Raw genomic sequence first — 18379 nt, forward strand, 5'->3', positions numbered from 1 at the left:
ATGGGGTGGCTGTAGGATGAGCATCCTGCTCTGGATCCATGTCCCAGCCCAGCCCTACATGGCTGCCCCCAAGGGTGATCACAGATGCCAGTGACTGGGAGCCTTGGGGACATAGCAGCATCACTATGTTACAGCCAGGGCAAGGATTGTACCCCTCAACACACTCCCAGGTGCTTTAAAAATGATGGTTTATTAGAAATCAGACAGAAAACAATTTAAAAAATACTTTTTTGAGATTAAGCATTTGACACAGAAATGAGAAGGGTAAAATGAGGGAGTATGGAGGCAGGTGGCTCCATACACATGTACCAGTGTCCCACACCAAGGGACACTGGTACAGGGGTATGCTGGTCCTAGAAAAAGCTGCAAAACCCCCTCTGAGAGCCCCCCCCAGGGAAGGGGCAGTGATCCAGCACCCACCCCAAATGAGGGACATGGGGCAGGGGCTCTGTGGTACCCACTTGAGACATCCCTCGCCCTCCAAATCAAGGAATGGCATTTCGCTACCAGTTCTGGAGAGGCTTTGGAGCATCCCTGAACTCCACCAGTCCAGGCACCTCCCAGAACCTGGGGTGGGAGATGGACACAAAAAAAAACCCTCTCCTACTTCTTGCCCATCCCAAAGGCTTCACAGTTGGGGTACAGAAGGAGGGTGGTGGTCCATGGCTGCCCCCAGAATGAGGAGGAGACTTCATGACTATCTGGCAGAGGGCGGGGGATACCAAATACAGCTCCGCCATCCCCAATTCCTTGCAGAGAAGGAAGAAGAAAACCCAAGGGATGGGCAGAGCCCACGGGAAGGACAGAAGAGCAGTGGGAGCAGGGGCTGGCACAGAAACCTTGGCCCACCAGTGCAGTGAGCATGTCCCTCCTCTGCTCCTCAGCTCCCCACTGCTGCCATCCATGGATGGTTTTCCCAATGCAGGGGATCTCTGGGTCCCCTTGGAGAGCAGTGGTCTCACACCAGGATCCTGGGCACATGTCCCTTGTGGCCTGGCTCTACCAAGCCCCCAGCAGGGAGCTGGCTCTACTCCCTGTCAATAGGACAGTGACAAATAAGCCACCCCCACATGGTCAGTCTTGCAAGAGGTGGACAAAGCTGGCAGGGAAGACTCCGGTGCGGGAGCCATCGCCCTCGATGAAGCCAACCTAGGGGTGCAGAAAGAGGGTTCAGGGGAGTGCAAGTCTTATCTTGAGATATCAGCCCCAGAACTTCTTCCCTGCTCAATTCCAACAGGGATTTAGAGAGGCAAAGCTGTGGTGACACATCAGTGGAGCCCTCCCAGCCCTCCTCCATACATACATGGGGCAGAAGTCCCCCACCCATGCCCCCCAGAAAAACACAGTTCTCAGAGGAGAACTGGAGGTAGAAAAGGACCAAGATTTGGATCCCAGCATCTGTCCGTGCCATGGTGACTCACCCAGATCTGCTCATCCTCCTCCCGTGTCACCACGATGACCTCCCCCTTGGAGAAGGTCAGCTCTCGTGCCTTGTCTCCCTTGCAGTCAGCCACTGCCCTTACCCGCTTCTGCCTCCCCTTGGCCTGAAATGGGATGAAAAGGGGGTGACAGACCATGAGGCCATCCAAAAGGTGGCAACAGGGATACAACCCCCTGATCATTCCGTCTGCCACCCTAGGATAAGAGAAGCTGGGATGCTTGGGGATGCAAAGAGGAGGATTTGCACCTACCGGAGCAAATCTTCTGGGCATGGGCACAGGGGGCACCTTGCTGAGAGCAGGGTCCTCGGGGCCACCAAGGCTCTGGGGGGACCCAGCTGACCCCATTTTGCCCACCATGCCACCAATGCGCCGGTACGAGCGGGTGCTCTCTGAGCTGTGGGTGACAGCAGGAACAGTGTCACCCTCCCTCTGCTGTTGCCTTCCCCCACCCTGTTCTCCATCCTGCGAGGTCTCAGGGAGGTCAGGGCTTCCCCTATGGGACCTGGATCTCACCCACAGCCCCCTGGATGTTGATGACACGGGTCCCCAGCACCAAAACTCCCTCAAATGAGCCCATTCCACCACATTTTCTCAAAGGAGAGAAAAAATATATATGATAACTTGCAGAGGATCTTGGTGTCCTCCCAGATAATCTGCATCACTGTCTCCAGGGACAACCCAGCATCCCCACAGCTGCCCTTGTCTCCTGCATCCCAGGGTCACCATCAGCTTCTTTGGAGATCCAAGAAGGTGGGGACCCCTTTGCTTCATAGCAATTCTCCATGCCCATGGGGGTGGCAGAGGTTGAAGCTCACCCACCAGAACTGTGCAATGACCCCCCAAAACCAAGTGCAACCCCAGTCTGGAGCAGGGCCCCTACCCAAACTTGACAGGGGGGATGTCAGGGACCATGCTGCCTGGCAGGGGCTGCGCAGGCAGGGGACTCAGCTCTGGCCCCCGCCGGCTGCTGCTTGTGTCCGTCTCGGAGCGGGTTTCCCAGTACACTGCCCGCTGGCTCTCGGTGGGGCTGTGGGTGCTGGGGGTGCCATCCAGGGTGCCCGTGCTGCTGGCACAAGGCAAGCTGCGTGGTGCCAGTGCCTCCGCTGGCCCTGAGAAGTGGGGCTCCAATGCCTGCCGGGGCAGTTCAGGGTGCTCTGGGGGAACACATGCAATGGGGACAATAAACTTGGTCTCTGGGGGAAGGCAGAGACCCACCATGATGACCCCCCACTCCAACTGACCGATGGGGCTGTGGCTGAGTTTGGGGCGAGAGCTGCCTCGCGTAGGGTTTTTGAGGGGCAGTGGCGGGGGGATCTCCTCACTGTGAGCCCAGCGGGGTGCAGTGCGCAAGGGCACCAGGATGCTCTCGTAGGTCTTGTTGGTGATGTCCATCCCCATGCAGCTCCAGCGGGTTTGGGGGCAGGCAGGCAGCGGGCTGGCTGCCAGTGGCGATGTGCCCTTGAAGGAGCGCTGGAGGGGGCTCACCTGGGGGTACACACTCTGCTCCAGGGATGTCTCACTGCCACCAGCCCCCCAAAAGGGTCTGCACTCCCCCAGCTCCCTCACTGGAGATGTGGAGGCCCCACCATCCCACAGTACCTGCCACCATCCCACAGTACCTTCTCCTCCAGCTCATCATCACTGTCATAGGGGAACTCTGATGGGGGCTCCCATTCATAGTCCACATGAATTTGCAGGGAGAGCTTTCCTGCCTGCGCCTGCTCCAGCTGCCAGAGAGATGGGGCAGGTCAGGATGGGGCAACCCACAGGGGTCTCGGCACTGGAGAGACACATCCAGAAGCCCCCCACCTTCATGCCAGCCCTCCTCAGGCACTTGGTCCTCTCTCCCCACTCTGAGCTTCTCCCCCATTCCTCCATCCCACCTACCAGCTCCTCACACTCGCTGTACTTCAGCCTCCTCGCCACATCCAGAGCTGTCTCACCTGCTGCATTCACTGCCCAAGGGACAAAAGGGGGACAAATCCAAGTTGCAGCCTTACCATTCCCACCAAAGAACCCCAAAACCCCCATCCCAAGCTCATACCTGTGGTGAAGGTAGCTTTCCCTTTCAGAAGCAGCTTGAGGCAGTTGGGCTGGTTATAGAGCGCAGCATAGTGCAAGGCCGTATTCCCATTCTGTGTTACCCGGTCCAGCGTTCCCCTGTGCAGGGTCAGCAGCAGGAAAGTCAAGGCTTTGACACAAGCATCCTGTACATTCCTCCCATGAGGGAGAGGGGCAGGGAACACTGGGAGCCCTTGGGGACGCACCCATTCTGGATGATGAAGTCCACCAAAGGAAGGGATGATCTGTCGGCATGGCGCACAGCCACGTGCAGTGGCAGCTCGCCTGCATCCTGCCAAGAGATGGGAGGGAGAGATGACACTGAGAATGCTCATCTTTCCTCAGGATAAAGTGAAAAGAAGTAGTGGATCCAAGAATGGTTATCTTCCCCCCTGAAAGAAGGGAAAAGGAGTGCTGGACACATGTATGCTCATCTCCCAGGATATGGAAGGGAGAGGAGAGCTGGCCTCAACAATGCTTCATCTCCTATGTGTAGGAGAGAAGAAAGCTGGACCTGAGGATGCTGATCTTACAATCAGCATATCCCTTCCCAAAGCCCAAGACAACCCAGATCACAGCCACCCAGAGACGGAAAATCCATTCCCTGTCAGGTGCAGGCCTCACCTGACCCTCAGGGCTGGCGAGGGGCTTGGTCAGGTCATGCCCATCAGCAAAGGCCTTGAGCAGGGCCAGGAGGTCTCGGGCTTGAATGGCTTCCCAGAGGCCGTGGGGGTTGTCCTGGCTGCTTTTCTGCACGTAGCGTCGCTCCATGTACTTAGCCATGATGTATTCCTTGCGCGCAGCCCTGCCGGAAGGGGGACTTGGATGGACATGGAGACGAGCTATGGAGCCCTGTGCTCCTGCCTCCTCCTGAAGCCTCAGGATCAAGGGTAAGCCTCTAAAGAGGAGCAGATCCCCACCACAATCCAGCAATGACACCAGGATGCCTCATCCCAGGGCTGTCTTAGATGGGCAGTGGCAGCATGGGACAAGAACAGGGCACACACCATGCACTCCTTTTCCTTCTCCTCCTCTTCTTCCCAGCACACCCAAGTCCCTGACTCACATATCACTGCTGGCTGCAGGCTTGGGACAGTCCTGTGTGGGTAGCGCGGCCTCCATGATCTCATTGAAACGAGTGTTCCCAATGCTAACAGCCAGCTAGGGAGAGGAGAACAGAGAGACATGAGCCCTCCTGGAACTCACTCTGTTCCAGCCAGATCGCATCCCAGAGAGAAGGAATCCACCGGATCCACCCAGGGCTTTCCCAGAGCAGCCAGAATGATGCTCTCTTATGGCAATGGAAATCTGCTTTAGGAGGGAGAAAATCCCAGGGAGCTGCCAGCAGCCCCCTGCTTAGCAAACAGCTTTGCTGAGCCCCCCTCGCCCACACCACTGTGCTGGGGAAACTGAGGCAAGTTTGCAAGCCCTGGAGCAAACTGGAGACAGATGGGATGGAGGAGAAGGAATGAACCTTGCATCACAGGAGGTTTGGGAGACACAGAGGGTGGTTCCCAGGGGCCAGGAGATCTCTGGGCTCAGAGAGCAGCTTACCAGCAGCTCGGAGGTGCTGAGAACATCCAGAGTGAGGGACTGGATGCGGGAATAATGCACACCCAGCTCCCGATGGATACCGGAGCACTCGATGCATGTCAGGATGCCAAGGTTGGTAGAGAGCCATGTGGGATCTGCAGTGGGAGCGGCGCAGGGCTCAGCACCACGCCCAGCCCCCAAAGGTGCTGTGACCCCCTTGACAGCTGACTCACACCCAGGGCGGGGGGACACCCCAGGCCCTGACGCACCTGGGGCACCGCAGTCACAACACTGCTTGTTTCCTGGCATGTTCTTCACCTCACTGATAACCAGCCTGGTGAGCTCCTGCATGCTGCCGTCTGCCCCGGTGCCTGCTGCCACTTCACCACTGCCGCCATCCCCCTTGAAGGCATTGCTCAGGGCTTCATCCTTGCTGTTCTGCAGCACTGAGACCCACCTGGGCAGGAGGGAGAAGGAAGAGGAGGATGGGGAAGGCAGAGCAGGATCCGGCACATCAAGGAGGAGGGATGAGCTGTGGCACTTACACAACACACTCTTGCTCATCCTCCGCTTGGAAGTGATATGTCCTATTGTCTGCAGGGATGGGGAGAGAGAAGAGATGGTGAAAGGAGAGAAGCTGTGTCTGCCACATCCCTTGAATTGTTTAAGCTTGGACAGGGCTTGGAGCAATCTGGTCTAGTGGAAGATGTCCCTTTCCATGGTGCGGGGCTGGAACAAGACAGTCTTTAAGGTTGTTTCCAACCTAAACCATTCTCGGATTCTATGGTCTAGGGATGCCCAGGACAGCAGGAATCAGCTGAAATCTCTTCAAAGGAGCTGCTTAATTACAAATTAAATCACTGCACATCACTCTCCCATCACCTGAGCCCTGTCACCACCTCCTTTTGTCTCAGCTTTCTAGCAATCATTGGAGAGATTGGTCCTTCATCTGTAAAGACAGCCAGGAAGACACCCAGAGCCAGATTAAAAGCATTCAAAGAGGGTGCCACTGTGTTTTAGAGGGAAAACCCACTCCAAAAAGGGAGAGGTCCCACCACAGCCTCCACCTCCAGGTCAAACACCTCACACCCCAGCCACAGGACCTCATCACAGGTACTCACGTGTCACCAGGTCAAAGCATTTTTTCTCCTCAGCATGAGGGCGCACCTGGCAGGTGAGGAGGTTCAGCTTCACAGGGGGACGGTTTATCTGCAGGGTGAGAGGACTGAGGTGGGTTAAAGGACTAGGAAGAAATGGGATGGGCATCACCAAGGGATAGGCATCACCATCTCCAGTGGCAACTGTGGTGGTACAACCATCACCACAGATGGTTTCTCTTGGGATAACCATGCAAATCAGACCCTGCCTGACTCATTTTAGAAGAATACAAACCCTTTGCAGGAGAACACGGCTCCAAGATATCCCTCTGCCCCTCCTGCAGTTTCCAGCTTCCAACGCCAGGTGGCAGCCCTTCCCACCCAACTAGCCCCATGCCCTTTGCGCTGGTCTGGACCCTCATCATCCTCATCGCTGCCCCAGCCAAGTTCACCCTCCTCTCCCAAGGACCCCTGTCAGACATGGTGGACCACCCCTGGAATCCTGTCAGACACAGGGGACTTTCTTTAAATCGTCCAGTCTCATCCTGCATTGATTTTTGAGCCGGGCAGATTTGTGACCAGTTTGGGCAAAACTAAACCTGAAATCCAATGGACACCAAGCCCCAAAGGATGCACAAAAAAGGGTCAGGGCTGCAGCCCCCACACTCCCCACCGTGCTGTGGGAGATGGTCAGGCAGCCGTACTTCACACCGCACTTCCTCTTCTGCCACACTTTGCGGATCCTGAGAAGGAGGAAGAAGAGGAGTGAGGATTGCACAGCTGCAGTCATCCACATCCACATCCCAAACCATCCATGGCAGAGGCCTGATGGGAGTTCTGGACATGGGGTTATGCTTTCTCTAACTCATAGAGCACTAAATGTCCTGTGAGCTGGATTCCAGCTCTGGGGCCTCCCATGAGCACTGACAATATCAGGATGAAGCCAAGAGCTCTCTGAGATAACACTCATCCTCACCCATCACTCTTCTTGTACAGGAATCCTGACTTTTCTGTCCCATACTGCTTGTTGCCTTGGTGCTGGTGGATACTGTAGCCACTGCCAGAGTTCTTCCTGTTCAAGTTTTCCTGAAAAAAAGACAATTAAAAAGCAAAGTGAGAGGCACAGGCAGCTGCTGCCTCAAGTGACCTTGTCCTTATGGGGTGCAGTGTGTCCAGAAGATGCCAGACAGCCCTGTGCCCTCCCAGCATCCAAATGTCTCCTGGTCCCTGGAGAGGCTAACCCAGCTCCCCTCTCCCTTCTGCTCCCCATTCCCAAACTAACCCTAGGGTACCCAGCACCCTCCCGATGCTCCTTCTCAGCTCTTCCCTGCCCATCCTGGGGGGTCTCACCTCCTTGTTCTCCAGCTGCAGGATGTTGCGGAGGGAATCACGGGTCTGTGTGAGCTGCTTCACCTCCTCCTCCTGTGCCTGGCGGAGCTGGAAAGGGAGCAGCTGCCCTCACTGCTGCGCTGAGCACAGGTGTTCTCAGGGGCTGGCACGGGGACGGGGGGGACATCCCGGGGGACATGTCTGAGGGGCACTGGATGGCAGTGTGAAGGCCTTACCGCATGGAGGGACGCAGCGAGCTTCTCAATGAAGGGGTAGAGATTCTGGGCAGCCTTCCAGCCGTCTTGGAAGAAACTGGGTGTTTATTAAGGGTGATTAAGATGCAGATGGGAAAGATGGAGGAAAAAAGAGGGTTTTTAGAGAAAATGTGGCAGGAGATCATGGCGATCCCCTCCCTGGAAAGCTGTACTTGCTTTGTGGCTCCCTGGCTACAGGGATCTGGAGAGAGCCCAGCAAAGGTTAAGCCTAGCCCATGGGATTTGGATACCCGAAATATCTGGGGTGTTTGGCACGCAGGATTGGCCTCTTGTTTAATCCCAGCTCAACTCACTGGGGAGCAGTGCTGACAAAAGCCACATTCTGGGGGGTCCCTGGGTCACAGTCCCAGTCAAAGACATGCTTTTAACCACAGTGACTGTCTCAACCTGCCTCAGTTTCCCCACTTGAGAGCTGGAGGAGATGATGACTCCCATGCACTGCTATTCCAGCCTCACAGAGCAAATGGGGTGCTGATCCTCACTCCAAACACCCTCGTTACAAGCCCAATGGCTAATGCCAGAGCTGCTCAGCTGAGCTCATCCCTGGAAATCTATCCAGAAACCAAATAATCAGATATATCTCAAGCCAATGCCCCTCCCACTGCCCCATAGACACGTTTACAGTTCCTCAAGACAACAAAGCACATTTCAACTCCCCAGAGAAAACTGAAAAGTGATGGGCTCTGCCCAGTATCTCCACCAACAGCTTTATGGGTCTGGGATGAGAGTAGAAGACCCCGGACCCTTGTGGGACCACCCAAGGGTGACAACCAGTCCCAGGGATGAACCATCTTGACCCAGGTGGCACCTACTTGTGCTGAGCGTGGAAAAACTTGATGAGGCTCTGCAGGAAATCTGGTCCCTGCTTCATCTGAGACTCTCTGGCTTTTAGCAGGTACTGGAGGGGGAGAAGACACCTGGTTAGGTGACAGAGACAAGGACCAGCTGAAAATATCCCAGAGGAAAGACTAAGAGTCTGCCTAGCCCTTGATTCCCTTCCCAGCACAGGGAGGAAGGTTAAAACACTGGCTGGGTTTCAAGAAGTCAAGTCATGATGTTGGATTTGAAGGCAGCTCGACGGGGACCACCCTCAAAAAACCTGGCTCTGGAAGTCCTCCAAGACATGGAAAGTTCAAGGACTGAGGCAGGCCTCCAGGCTTTCCAGCCAAGTATGCTTCTCCCACTGCTCATTACTTCTGGAGTTAATAAATAACCGAAACTCAAGGCAGCCTGTGAAGGAAAACAAAAACCCACAACAAAAAAGGCCAAATGTTTTTTAAGATATGGCTCTTTTATTCCCAAAAAATCAGATTCCAAGAAGCAAGCACCTGCAGCACACCAGCACTGGAGGTCTGCTGAGGTGCCCCATGGGATGGGGAATTTCAGCTTTATGCATCAAACCCATCCATCAGCTGCAGGCAGGGAAGGAAAGACACAGAGTCTCGCTCACCCTAAGCAAAATAAGGAGGGGAAGAGATTTTCCCCCTGCAAGCTCCTCTCCAGCTGCTGGAATGGTTTTGAGTGGGGAGCGAGGGGAGGGGGAGGCAGCCCTGAGTTCTGGGGGATTTCCAGGGTGAGATAGAGCTCCTGGAATGGAGCCTCACCATGCCCCAGGCACCCTGAGGGGTCACTGGACTGGGGACGGTTGTTAAAGTGTTCTGTGACAGCTGGAGATGCCAAGTCAATGCCAGGAAGCACATCCCTCCTAGAAAAGGCCACATGTGCCCAGCTCCCATGGGATGTCCCTGCCCTGCCACCCACATCCCACAGTGGCGCTGGCAGCACAGCATCCCTGGCAGCGCTGGCTGGGACCCATGAACACAGGGATGCTCCCAGCAGCCCTGGGCTCATGTCCAACTGCTCCTACAGCCCTTAGGGTGTGAGATGGCCCACGATGGGGAGACACAACCCATGTCTCCCCATCCCATGGGGTGAAACAGGACCCTGGAAGTAGCAAAACTCACTTTGCAATAAACCTATGTGTATCATATGGCCCCCACCCCCCAGAAGAACTGCCCGCCCATTCCCAGGGCTAACAGCAGCTCTCATGCATGCAGAAACACGGGTGTACATGCCCTGCTCCAGCTCCCACCTCTCCATCTGCTGTTATTTATCCCACAGTGGAGCTATTCAAGGGAGTGACTCATCTGGCTGGGTCCCAGCTCCAAGGCAGGCACAGCCTCCTACCCACAACCCCTGTTCTTTGCTGGACAGGAATGGGGCAGCACCAGGATTCGGCCTTCAGGAACATGGGAGACCTCTGGGACAACCCATTGCAGACTTGTTCCCTGTTCTGCCACCCTCAAAGTTTATGGGGCTGCTGAGTGTCTGGAGCCAGGACACCTGGGTTCCTCCTTGCTGCAGGGCTTTGAAATTGAGTCTCCTTCACTTATTCCCATCTGACCTCTTGAGCATGGACTGCAAGGACCCAGAATTGCCAAGGATCTAGGGTGTCTTGTGACCCCCTTCGTCAAAGCCAGGAGCAGTTTTGAGGATAGGCGAAAACCACAAAGCCAACCTCACGGCTGTTAGCCAAAAAGCTCACTTTTTACCCAAATGCCACCCAAGGAAGGGTAGGAGTGGGGCTAGGGGGACATGGAAGGAACCCCCAGGCTACCCTTGTGGGGCACCATGGGTGCCATTTGGAGCTGCATCTCACAGGGACCTCAATAGGGGGACAGGACGGGATGGGATGGGATGGAGATAAGCTGGGATCATGCAGGGGCACAGGGGGATGGGGACAGACAAGGGTCCCTCACAGCACACAGGTGGGGCTGCTTTCGTGTCGGATACCAGGACAGGCTCCGATGTTCCTGCACAGCCTCTAGCAGAGCGGTCCCCCGTGCCCCCTGTAACTCTGCTCCTGGGGGGGAAAGTCCCCAGTCCCCTCGGCACAGCCCCCACCTCACACATGTGGAGCTGCAAGAGCTGCCGCTCCTTCTGCATGTCCTCGGCCATCTCTGCTGCTGCTGGCTCGGCCTGGATGACCCCAGCCAAGCGGGCTCGTTCCTTCTCCTTCTCCATCTTTACCCTGTGGAATGGGATGGAGGTGGGTTGGGGACATCCCTGTTCTGAGGGGTGTCCCATGTGGGAGGCTACAGGGGGGACAGGATCAGGAGAAACATCTCCAGGCCCTCTCCAGCCCCTCTCCCTTTCCCCTTTGGGAAAAGTTGGACCAGCACCCTCCTCATGACAAACTGGCACCATCGGTGCCTGGCTCCAGCCCAGGGACAAAACACCTTTGTGCAGAGTGGGATTAGGCAGATTTTGCCAGAGGCAGCATGTTACTTACACTTTGGTCTCATAATCCTTCCAGGCCTTTTCAATCTGCTTCTTGGAATCCTGTGGCAAAGGAAAAAGGGGGTGGCAACTGTCAGGGAAAGCAAAAGAGCCGGTGGCACTAAAGGGGCCAAGAGCTTTGCTCTGCATTGCTGCACCCCTTGAGGGTGACAGGTGTCCCTACCAGGTCTTCAGCCCTCACTTCTGCCACTCCCAATCCTCACTGCTTCCTTACAGGCCCTGGTGCTAGCTCCTTCCTTCTCCTGGACACAGGCATGAGCTGAATCCATACCAGAGATCTCGCTGCAGAATCTCGCCAAATGAGTGACCCTAGGGACAGGACTTACCAGGCGGCCATCCTTCAGCTGCCCCTTCAACAGGCTGTCCAGGGGGAAGGACACGATATTATTCAGGTTCTGCACCTGCAGAAGGTAGAGATAGGGTCACCCCATGGTGAGGGAAGCCAGGGAGCTGGAGCCCCAGGTCGTTCTCGGTGCCAGGGACCTCCCCCCAACTCCATCACTGCCCCAAGAAGGGTTAAAGAGGCTGGAAGGGCGGCTGAATCCAGGATCCTGGCAGAGGGCATGCTGGGGCTTGTTGGAACTGGCTGCAAGATGTCTGACAAATGTGGCCCTTCCCACAAACCACACCAGTGCCACAGTGCCAAAAACAAAGCTGTCTTCCCCCATTGACACCTCATCCCTGTCTCCATTCCTGTCCCCAGCAACACGACCAGCCCCTCCATGGTCCCGTGATACAAAGAGCTCACCCATGTCAAAGAGGCTTCCTAAAATGTCTCCCTTTGCTGGGATCTAGGGATAGCAATGCAGCCACCACTATCCCTACCAGTGCTGCCCAGGGGTCTGTGGTGGGGACACAGGAGCCCACTGCTGTCCTGGCATCCCTCCATGCAGCCCACGGAGCAGCATCCCATTTTAGAGCTGTGAGAGCAGCTCCAGCACCCACATGGGACTTCCCCAGTGCACCCTTTTAAAGGGTTTTGGTCCTCTGCAGCACCTGGGGAGAAACCCAGCCCTATGGCACAGGACCACCCCCAAACCAGGGGTAATGGGGGAGCTCCACAGACACTCTAGGAGGGGAAACAGCTTTTTGGATCTGGTTTTGGCACAGGACTCACTCAGCAGCATGTGGGGCAGGAGGTGGGGACCCTCAGAACTGGTCCAACTCCTCCATCAGGACAGTTCTGCAGAGCCCAACTGGAGCATGGGAGTCCAGCAGGCTATGACAGCCAGGATGGGGAAGAGGAGGAGCAGGGAGGCCCAGATTGGGGTAACTGGGAGAGGAAGACGCCAAAAATCTGAAATTCTTGCTGGGGGAAGGGCAGCAGAAATCAATTTCCTCCTTAAGCAGAGCCAGGGGCCAAAAACACCCTTTGGAGAAGGGGATTTGAAAGTGAACAGGGAGGGAGCCACATGGGACCCCCCAGGGATTTGCTGCTGGGCATGCATGAACCCAGCTCCATTCAGGACCTGAGTTTTCCATCTGAGCCATTCCTGGCTCGGCTCATAGCCGCCTCTGCCTGCTCCCTATGGCCCCACTGTGCAGCCCAGCGTGGCTTTGATTTACTCTTGGCAAGCAAGATCAGAGATGCAATTGATGTGAGAAAAAAACAGAAAACAAGAAAAAAGGGAAAAATGAAAATAGCAGCCCCAGCTTCCCATCAGATCCCAGTGTCAACAGCCCCAGGGAGCTGGGAGTGAGCTATAAATCCAGTAACGGGGGTATCAGATGGTCTGAGAGCACTGGGAATGTGTTCCTGAGCCCAGGGTGGGACGTAGGGATTGCTGCATGTGGTGGAGGGCAGCTAAACTGAAAGGAAGGGAGCTGCACTGGTTGGTGGGGGATTCCAAATCCCAAGTGTTTTTGGGACAGCTTACCAGGTTCTTGAAGAGTGCAGTGACCTCGCGGGTGAAGACGGCCAGGTTGAGGAAGCCGGTAGAGAGCTCATGGTTGTTCTGGGAGAGGTGGTTGCTGCCAAAGTTCTCCAGGGCCTCACTGTACTGTTCCTCATTCTCCACATGGGCTGTATGGAGAGACACCAAAGAGGGACACGGGGTGACCTTACAGCCTCCGATACATCACGGTCACACCATGTCTGCATCCCTTTGTAACAGAGCTGGGCTGATCCTGAAGCAGGACAGCAGCAGTGCCCCAAAACAACTTCCCTACAGTTCTCATTTTTCCTTTTTATATATATTTCAGACAGTTTTTGGCATCTAAGCACATTATCAGGTCGCATCATGAGGTTCCACCAGCAGCTAGCATCTACCTCCCTATGTACTTTTTTTGGGTTTGCTACCTACCTCTGTAGCAAAGCTGGACCAATCTTGCTGCACAACAGCACTGGAATATCCAAAACAAGCTTCCTAAGGCTCTCCATTTCCCTCTGTATATCATTTTAAGACAATTTTTGGCACCTTAGCATGTTTCCAGACTGGCTGGCTGGTAGCATCCAAGCAGTAAATACCCCCAGGCTCACCAGCACCCACGGCTGCCTGGTGTGACCATTATCGGTGGAGGATGGGACTATCACACACCAACGGGACTATCACACACCCCCAGCCCCATGCTCTGGGGATGCCCATCATCTCCCAAAGTCCAACTCACTGAGCCCGGAGATGTGAATGGCTTTCACATATTTCCTGATCCTCTGGAGCACAGCTTGGTCCCCATCCAGGCTCTGCAACAGTAAAGAGAGAAAACAAATGGAGCTCATTAGCCAAGCATGGCTGCCACTCCCCCAGCCCAGCTGGCCCTTGGAAAGGCTGCAACTCCACTGTGCAGATGTGTGGGGTGGGATCCAAGCTCCCAGGGCTGGGAAAGGAGCTGGAGGCATCCTGGGGATGCTGGAACCACAGCGTCCAGCGGGTCCCCTGCCAGGGCTGTGGTCCCAATAGCTTTGCTGCCAGGCAGGGCTTTGGCTGGCCCCAGAGAGGAGGGTTTGAGCAAGACAGTAGGAGAGGTAAGAGGTTCTTTGGATCTCAGCAGCTTCTATTAAGCATGAAAAATGCCTCGCTAGCTCTTGCAGGGACTGTTTCAACCAAGGAGGAGTTGAAGCATCATGTAGCACATCAGCCCATCCCCACAGCTCAGAACCAGGCGAGATGTGTGAGGGTGCCCAGCTCCCCACAGAGCCAAAGACAGGACCCACGTCCTGCTGATGGGGACCTAAATCCCATAAACCCTTGTGCCAGTTGTGTGCTAAACCACAATGAGCAATGTGGCTTTCCAAACTCCCCCAGCTCATGCATGGTCTTCCCCCATGGTTCCCAGCACCATGAGTCTCCCTGCAGCCCCATTGCTCAGATCCTGCTCTGTTTTGGAGCTCTCCCCATCCCCCCATCTCTTCCTACCTGTATAGCCCTGATTTGCCCCCTGAGTACCACAACAAATTCAACTCCACCCAAGCACTATGACAAACTCACCCCACTCAACCCAAGAGCAAGGGGTTGTGGTGCTGTCAGCACAAGCATCCGAGCACACACTGGCCCCAGCATCAGGAAAGGGTTAAGGGCGGCTTGGCTGCAGGTACCAGAGCCATGATAACAGGCTGGAAATATTTAGAGGGCGTGAACGGCAGAAAGGGCAGGGATGAAACCTCAGGAGGAATTACAATAAAGAGGCTCCCTCTCTGCTTGAGCTCTGTAGAAGGTTTTTGGGCTGATGTCAAGGCTGATTTCCTGACAGCAGGGTCAGTCTAGCTTCAGCACTATTCTCTTCATCAGATGGGATGCTGCCAGGATGAATTGGCTTGGAGCGGACTGGGGCTGAGGTGGGGGCCAAACCCCCTGCTCAGGGGAGTCTTGCAATGCATCTACAGTGGGGAGAATGTTGGGGTGTACCAAAGCCCCTCATGGTCCTTCTCTGTGTCACATCCAGGTGCACCAAACTCTCCAGAGCAGAGATATTCCTTGCCTCTGGGGGAATCCAGGGCTGGATGCCTGGATGCTCCAGGCTTGCAAACCTGGCAAAGTCTTAGGAAGGGGAAACTGAAGTAGCATGAGATGCTTTGGAAGCATCACTGGGCAAGTGTGGGAAGATGCTCCTTCAAGTGTCCAGGATGGAGCAGCTCATGCTGGTGCCAGCTCATAGCTGTAGGATGCCGAATGCAGGGCTGGTGCAGAGCAGGAATGATCCAGGGAAGGACACAAGGGCTTTCAGGAAGGGGTCCGTGAGTCTACCAGTGGGCATAGGGCAAGCAGAGACAAGTATCTGGGTGGTAAACACAGAGGGAATCACTGTACAGTGCTGCTGGCATCTGCGGGCAGCACTGGCATCCCTGATGTACCAGGCTGGCTGCCGGGAACATGGTCCTTGGTGCTCAGACGTGAAGGGGCAGAGATGTCTGGAGCCCCCGATGGCACCCATCATCCCCCAGGCCCAGCTCAAGGGCTTCTGGTCAGGGGGCAGCTGAGGACATTGGCACAACAGGGACGTCAGCAGGAAGAATTCCCCATGGGATGGAGGAAGGGATGAATGCGCACCTGCACCACAGCTAGCTGGGCTCGCAGCCTGGGGACCTCAGGCAGGATGCTCAATGGAGGCCATTCTTCTACCTCCCCCACTGCTGCCGGCTCGTGCTACCCAGCGAGGGAGCCGCCACAGGTGCCAGAGCCAGGGTGCCAAGCTGCCAGGCCAGGAGCAATATGTGGCACTGCCCTGGGGGACAGGGTGAGCTGGGAGCTCATCTGCCAGCAGCCTCTGCCACATCACCCTACCATGTCACCCTGCCCAGAGGTGCCCAGTCCCCTCTGATGTGCACACAGCACCCAGCACCAACCACCAAGGGCTGGATTCAACCTTCCAAGTCTACTCCAGAGACCTCAGGTTCTGTCTCCACAGCAGCCCCAAGAATCCTGAAGTCCCACAAATGCCTGGGAGGGGAGAGCCCTTCTTAATCTCAGGAGGTAAACTGAGGCACAAAGTAGCTCCGGACAACATCAGGATGTCTCCTTAATGTTGAGCAGCAATCTCCAGTCCTCTTCCTGCTCGCTCCTGCCCCCGATTTGAGACTGCTCCTGTCTTGGGTGCATGTCACAACGCTCTGTCCCAGGGTCCTGGTGGGACATAGCCATCCCTTCCCACCCAGCAGTCACTGGAGGTAGACCAGCATCCTTCGCTCCCTCCTGCTCACCAAGCCACCAGCCAGTATTTGGGGTGGTGACAGGAAAGACTATGGCTCAGTTTGGTCACAGAGCGTCTCTCTCCCAGTGATCCCCAAATCCACCACTGATTATCCCCCTTGCCTCATGCTATCGCCATTTTGGGGCTCCAAAGATAGCATGGTGCTGGTTTGCTCAGATTTCCCTCCTCCCCTCGTGCTGGGACCAGGGGGATGCCAAAGGTCCAGCAGCAGTTTGGCCTCCTCCCCAGAGCCTCCAGTGGCATGGAGGGTTCAGCCCTGTGCCCTCCATGGCACATTCCCAAGGGACGCATCTCTCCCCATCCTTGCATCCCTTAACCACAGCCTCTCCAAGCAGCCAAACAAAATTCCTGCTGCTCCCTCCCAGCTAGAGCTGCCTCCCCTTTCCCCATGGGAAGAGGATCCATGACAGTGACCAGCATGTGCTGATGGGGACCAGGATGCTACATGGTGTGTTCCCAGACTGCCAGGACTGGGACACCCATCCCACTGCCCCCAGGTATCCCTGCAGCCTGGCACCGGGGGCCCCCCACTCCCTGCCAGCCCTGGCTCTCCTTCAAAGTCATTCCTTAGCTAAGAGGAGTTGGTAAAAGGCACAGGACCAGCTGGAAACTGCCTTTATTCCAGCCGGGAGAAGGAGGATGAAGGCTCCCCACCACCTCCACCCTTCCCAAAAAAGCTGCCGGTGATTTTGGGGGAAGATTGAAAATACTCCCCTGGATTTCATCAAGGAGGAGACCCCCCAGCGACACCACATCCCATCGGGCCTGGCTCCACCACAGGAGCTCGACAGTGGATAGAAATGTGGGGCTGATTCTCGGGGGGCATGTCCAGGTCCCCGGGAGAGGGATGGTGTGCTGGTCCCGGTGGGTGCACTTGGAGCTTTGCTCATTTCTACAGGCTTAGCCCTCCATAAATGTACACTAGGGCTGATCGGAAGATCCAAACGGCCCCCCCATCCAAGGGTCCCAAACCACCCGTTTAGGATGACCAGCGCAGCCTCGGGGTGAAAGGGTGGGCCCTAAAAACCAGAAGTCCAAGGGAGGCGCAAGCATCAAGGGACTAGCACCTATTGGTGAGGAGGTGTTCCCAGGAGGGATGCGGGGAATGTTCCCGGGTGGGAAGCGCAGTCCGACCCCCCGACCATACGCCTCGGCCTCGCTCACCTCCTCCAGAGCCCCCACGGCCCCCCGGCACTTCTGCATCTTGGAGGCAAAGGCGGCGGCCGGGGAACTGAGGTCTTCGCTGGCAACGGCCAAGAAGTCGGCCACGCTGAGCTGCTCGGGCATGGTGCGGGGGGCACCGGGCGGCGGCAGGGGAAGCGGGGGGGGGCGGGGAGCGCTTCCCCTGCGGAGCCCCAGGGTGCCGGCTCAGCCCGGCTCAGCGCCCCGCGCCCCGCACCGGGAGCCGCTCCGACCGTCCCTCCGCCGCTCCCGCCCCTCCGCCGTCACGCGGCGGCCCCGCCCGTCCGCACGTTAAAGGCGAAGAGCCGCTGTGCTCCCCAGGAGCTACTCCCGTTACCCCCATTCCGGGACTTAGTGGGTGCCGGGTTCCCCCGTGCTGTGGTGGGACGAAGAGAAAACCCTGCGGTGTGGGTGGATCCGCACCCCTAGCCTTGCCTCGGCACCCACCTTTCCCAGGAACCCAGCAGCTCCGTAACCCCAATACCCACATTCCCAGGCACCAGCACCCCCCAAACGCAAATACCCCCCTTTCCGAGGCACTCAGCAGCCGCCTAACCCAAGCACCCAGGGACCCCAGCACCCATCTCCGCCCAGAACCCACCTCACCCCAACACTCCAGTTCTCACCTCTCCCAGGGACCCCAGCAACCACCTCTCCCATCTTGGTACGAGATGAAGACACACACAGTGACGGTTTAGGATTGTGCCCAGTCCGCTCCAAACACCGGTTTAACTGGAGGTCACCCCCATCTTGCCCTCCCTAGGACCCTGAGGGGACAGTCCTTGGACAGGAGATAACTACTGGAGCCTTTGGTTTTTCGTCCCGCTGGAGGCGACCTCTTTGTTCCCCCTCCTGTCCCCTCTTTCGTCCCACCTCTCAATAGAATTTGACGTCCCATTCCTGTTTATTTGCTCTTCACGGAGGACGGGGAAGCCAGGACACCTCAGGAGCAGGCAATTAGGTTGAACAGACACTGAGCAAATCCCACTGCAGGGCTGGGGTTGGTGACAAACTG

The 18379-nt window shown here is 56.4% G+C and overlaps 1 protein-coding gene across 3 annotated transcripts; it reads right to left on the reverse strand.

Moving 5' to 3' along the window:
• Positions 1 to 171: 171 nt before the first annotated feature.
• ASAP3 (ArfGAP with SH3 domain, ankyrin repeat and PH domain 3) lies at positions 172 to 17553 on the reverse strand. 3 transcript variants are annotated; one of them, XM_053998897.1, is made up of 26 exons: positions 17347 to 17553; positions 13645 to 13717; positions 12915 to 13060; positions 11364 to 11438; positions 11030 to 11079; positions 10642 to 10768; positions 8550 to 8635; positions 7699 to 7774; positions 7484 to 7570; positions 7110 to 7219; positions 6807 to 6876; positions 6158 to 6245; positions 5582 to 5630; positions 5306 to 5493; positions 5058 to 5191; positions 4570 to 4664; positions 4128 to 4308; positions 3710 to 3795; positions 3487 to 3602; positions 3330 to 3397; positions 3062 to 3169; positions 2684 to 2927; positions 2323 to 2596; positions 1692 to 1836; positions 1422 to 1544; positions 172 to 1149 (listed from the first exon to the last, which is right to left on the reverse strand). In XM_053998897.1, the coding sequence occupies exons 1-26, from the start codon at positions 17467 to 17469 to the stop codon at positions 1075 to 1077; spliced, it is 2997 nt and encodes a 998-aa protein (XP_053854872.1). In that variant the 5' UTR covers positions 17470 to 17553; the 3' UTR covers positions 172 to 1074. The 3 variants fall into 3 exon arrangements, with proteins under 3 accessions (XP_053854872.1, XP_053854874.1, XP_053854873.1); XM_053998898.1 differs by lacking the exons at positions 172 to 1149; positions 1692 to 1836 and having other exon boundaries at positions 1434 to 1544; XM_053998899.1 differs by lacking the exons at positions 1692 to 1836; positions 2323 to 2596; positions 2684 to 2927.
• Positions 17554 to 18379: the final 826 nt, after the last annotated feature.

Source organism: Vidua macroura, chromosome 25, assembly GCF_024509145.1.
Source record: "Vidua macroura isolate BioBank_ID:100142 chromosome 25, ASM2450914v1, whole genome shotgun sequence".
NCBI lineage: Eukaryota > Metazoa > Chordata > Aves > Passeriformes > Viduidae > Vidua > Vidua macroura.

What these genes read in the sequence shown, in the direction of transcription:
- ASAP3 (XM_053998897.1), bottom strand. Translation starts at nt 17,469, where the DNA reads ATGCCCGAGCAGCTCAGCGTGGCCGACTTCTTGGCCGTTGCCAGCGAA. An exon ending in AAGGATTATGAGACCAAAGT is followed by an intron (nt 10,769 to 11,029) that starts GTAAGTAACATG and finishes CCCATTCCACAG; the next exon opens with GGTAAAGATGGAGAAGGAGA. An exon ending in GACTTCATCATCCAGAATGG is followed by an intron (nt 3,603 to 3,709) that starts GTGCGTCCCCAA and finishes GACCCTGCACAG; the next exon opens with GGGAACGCTGGACCGGGTAA.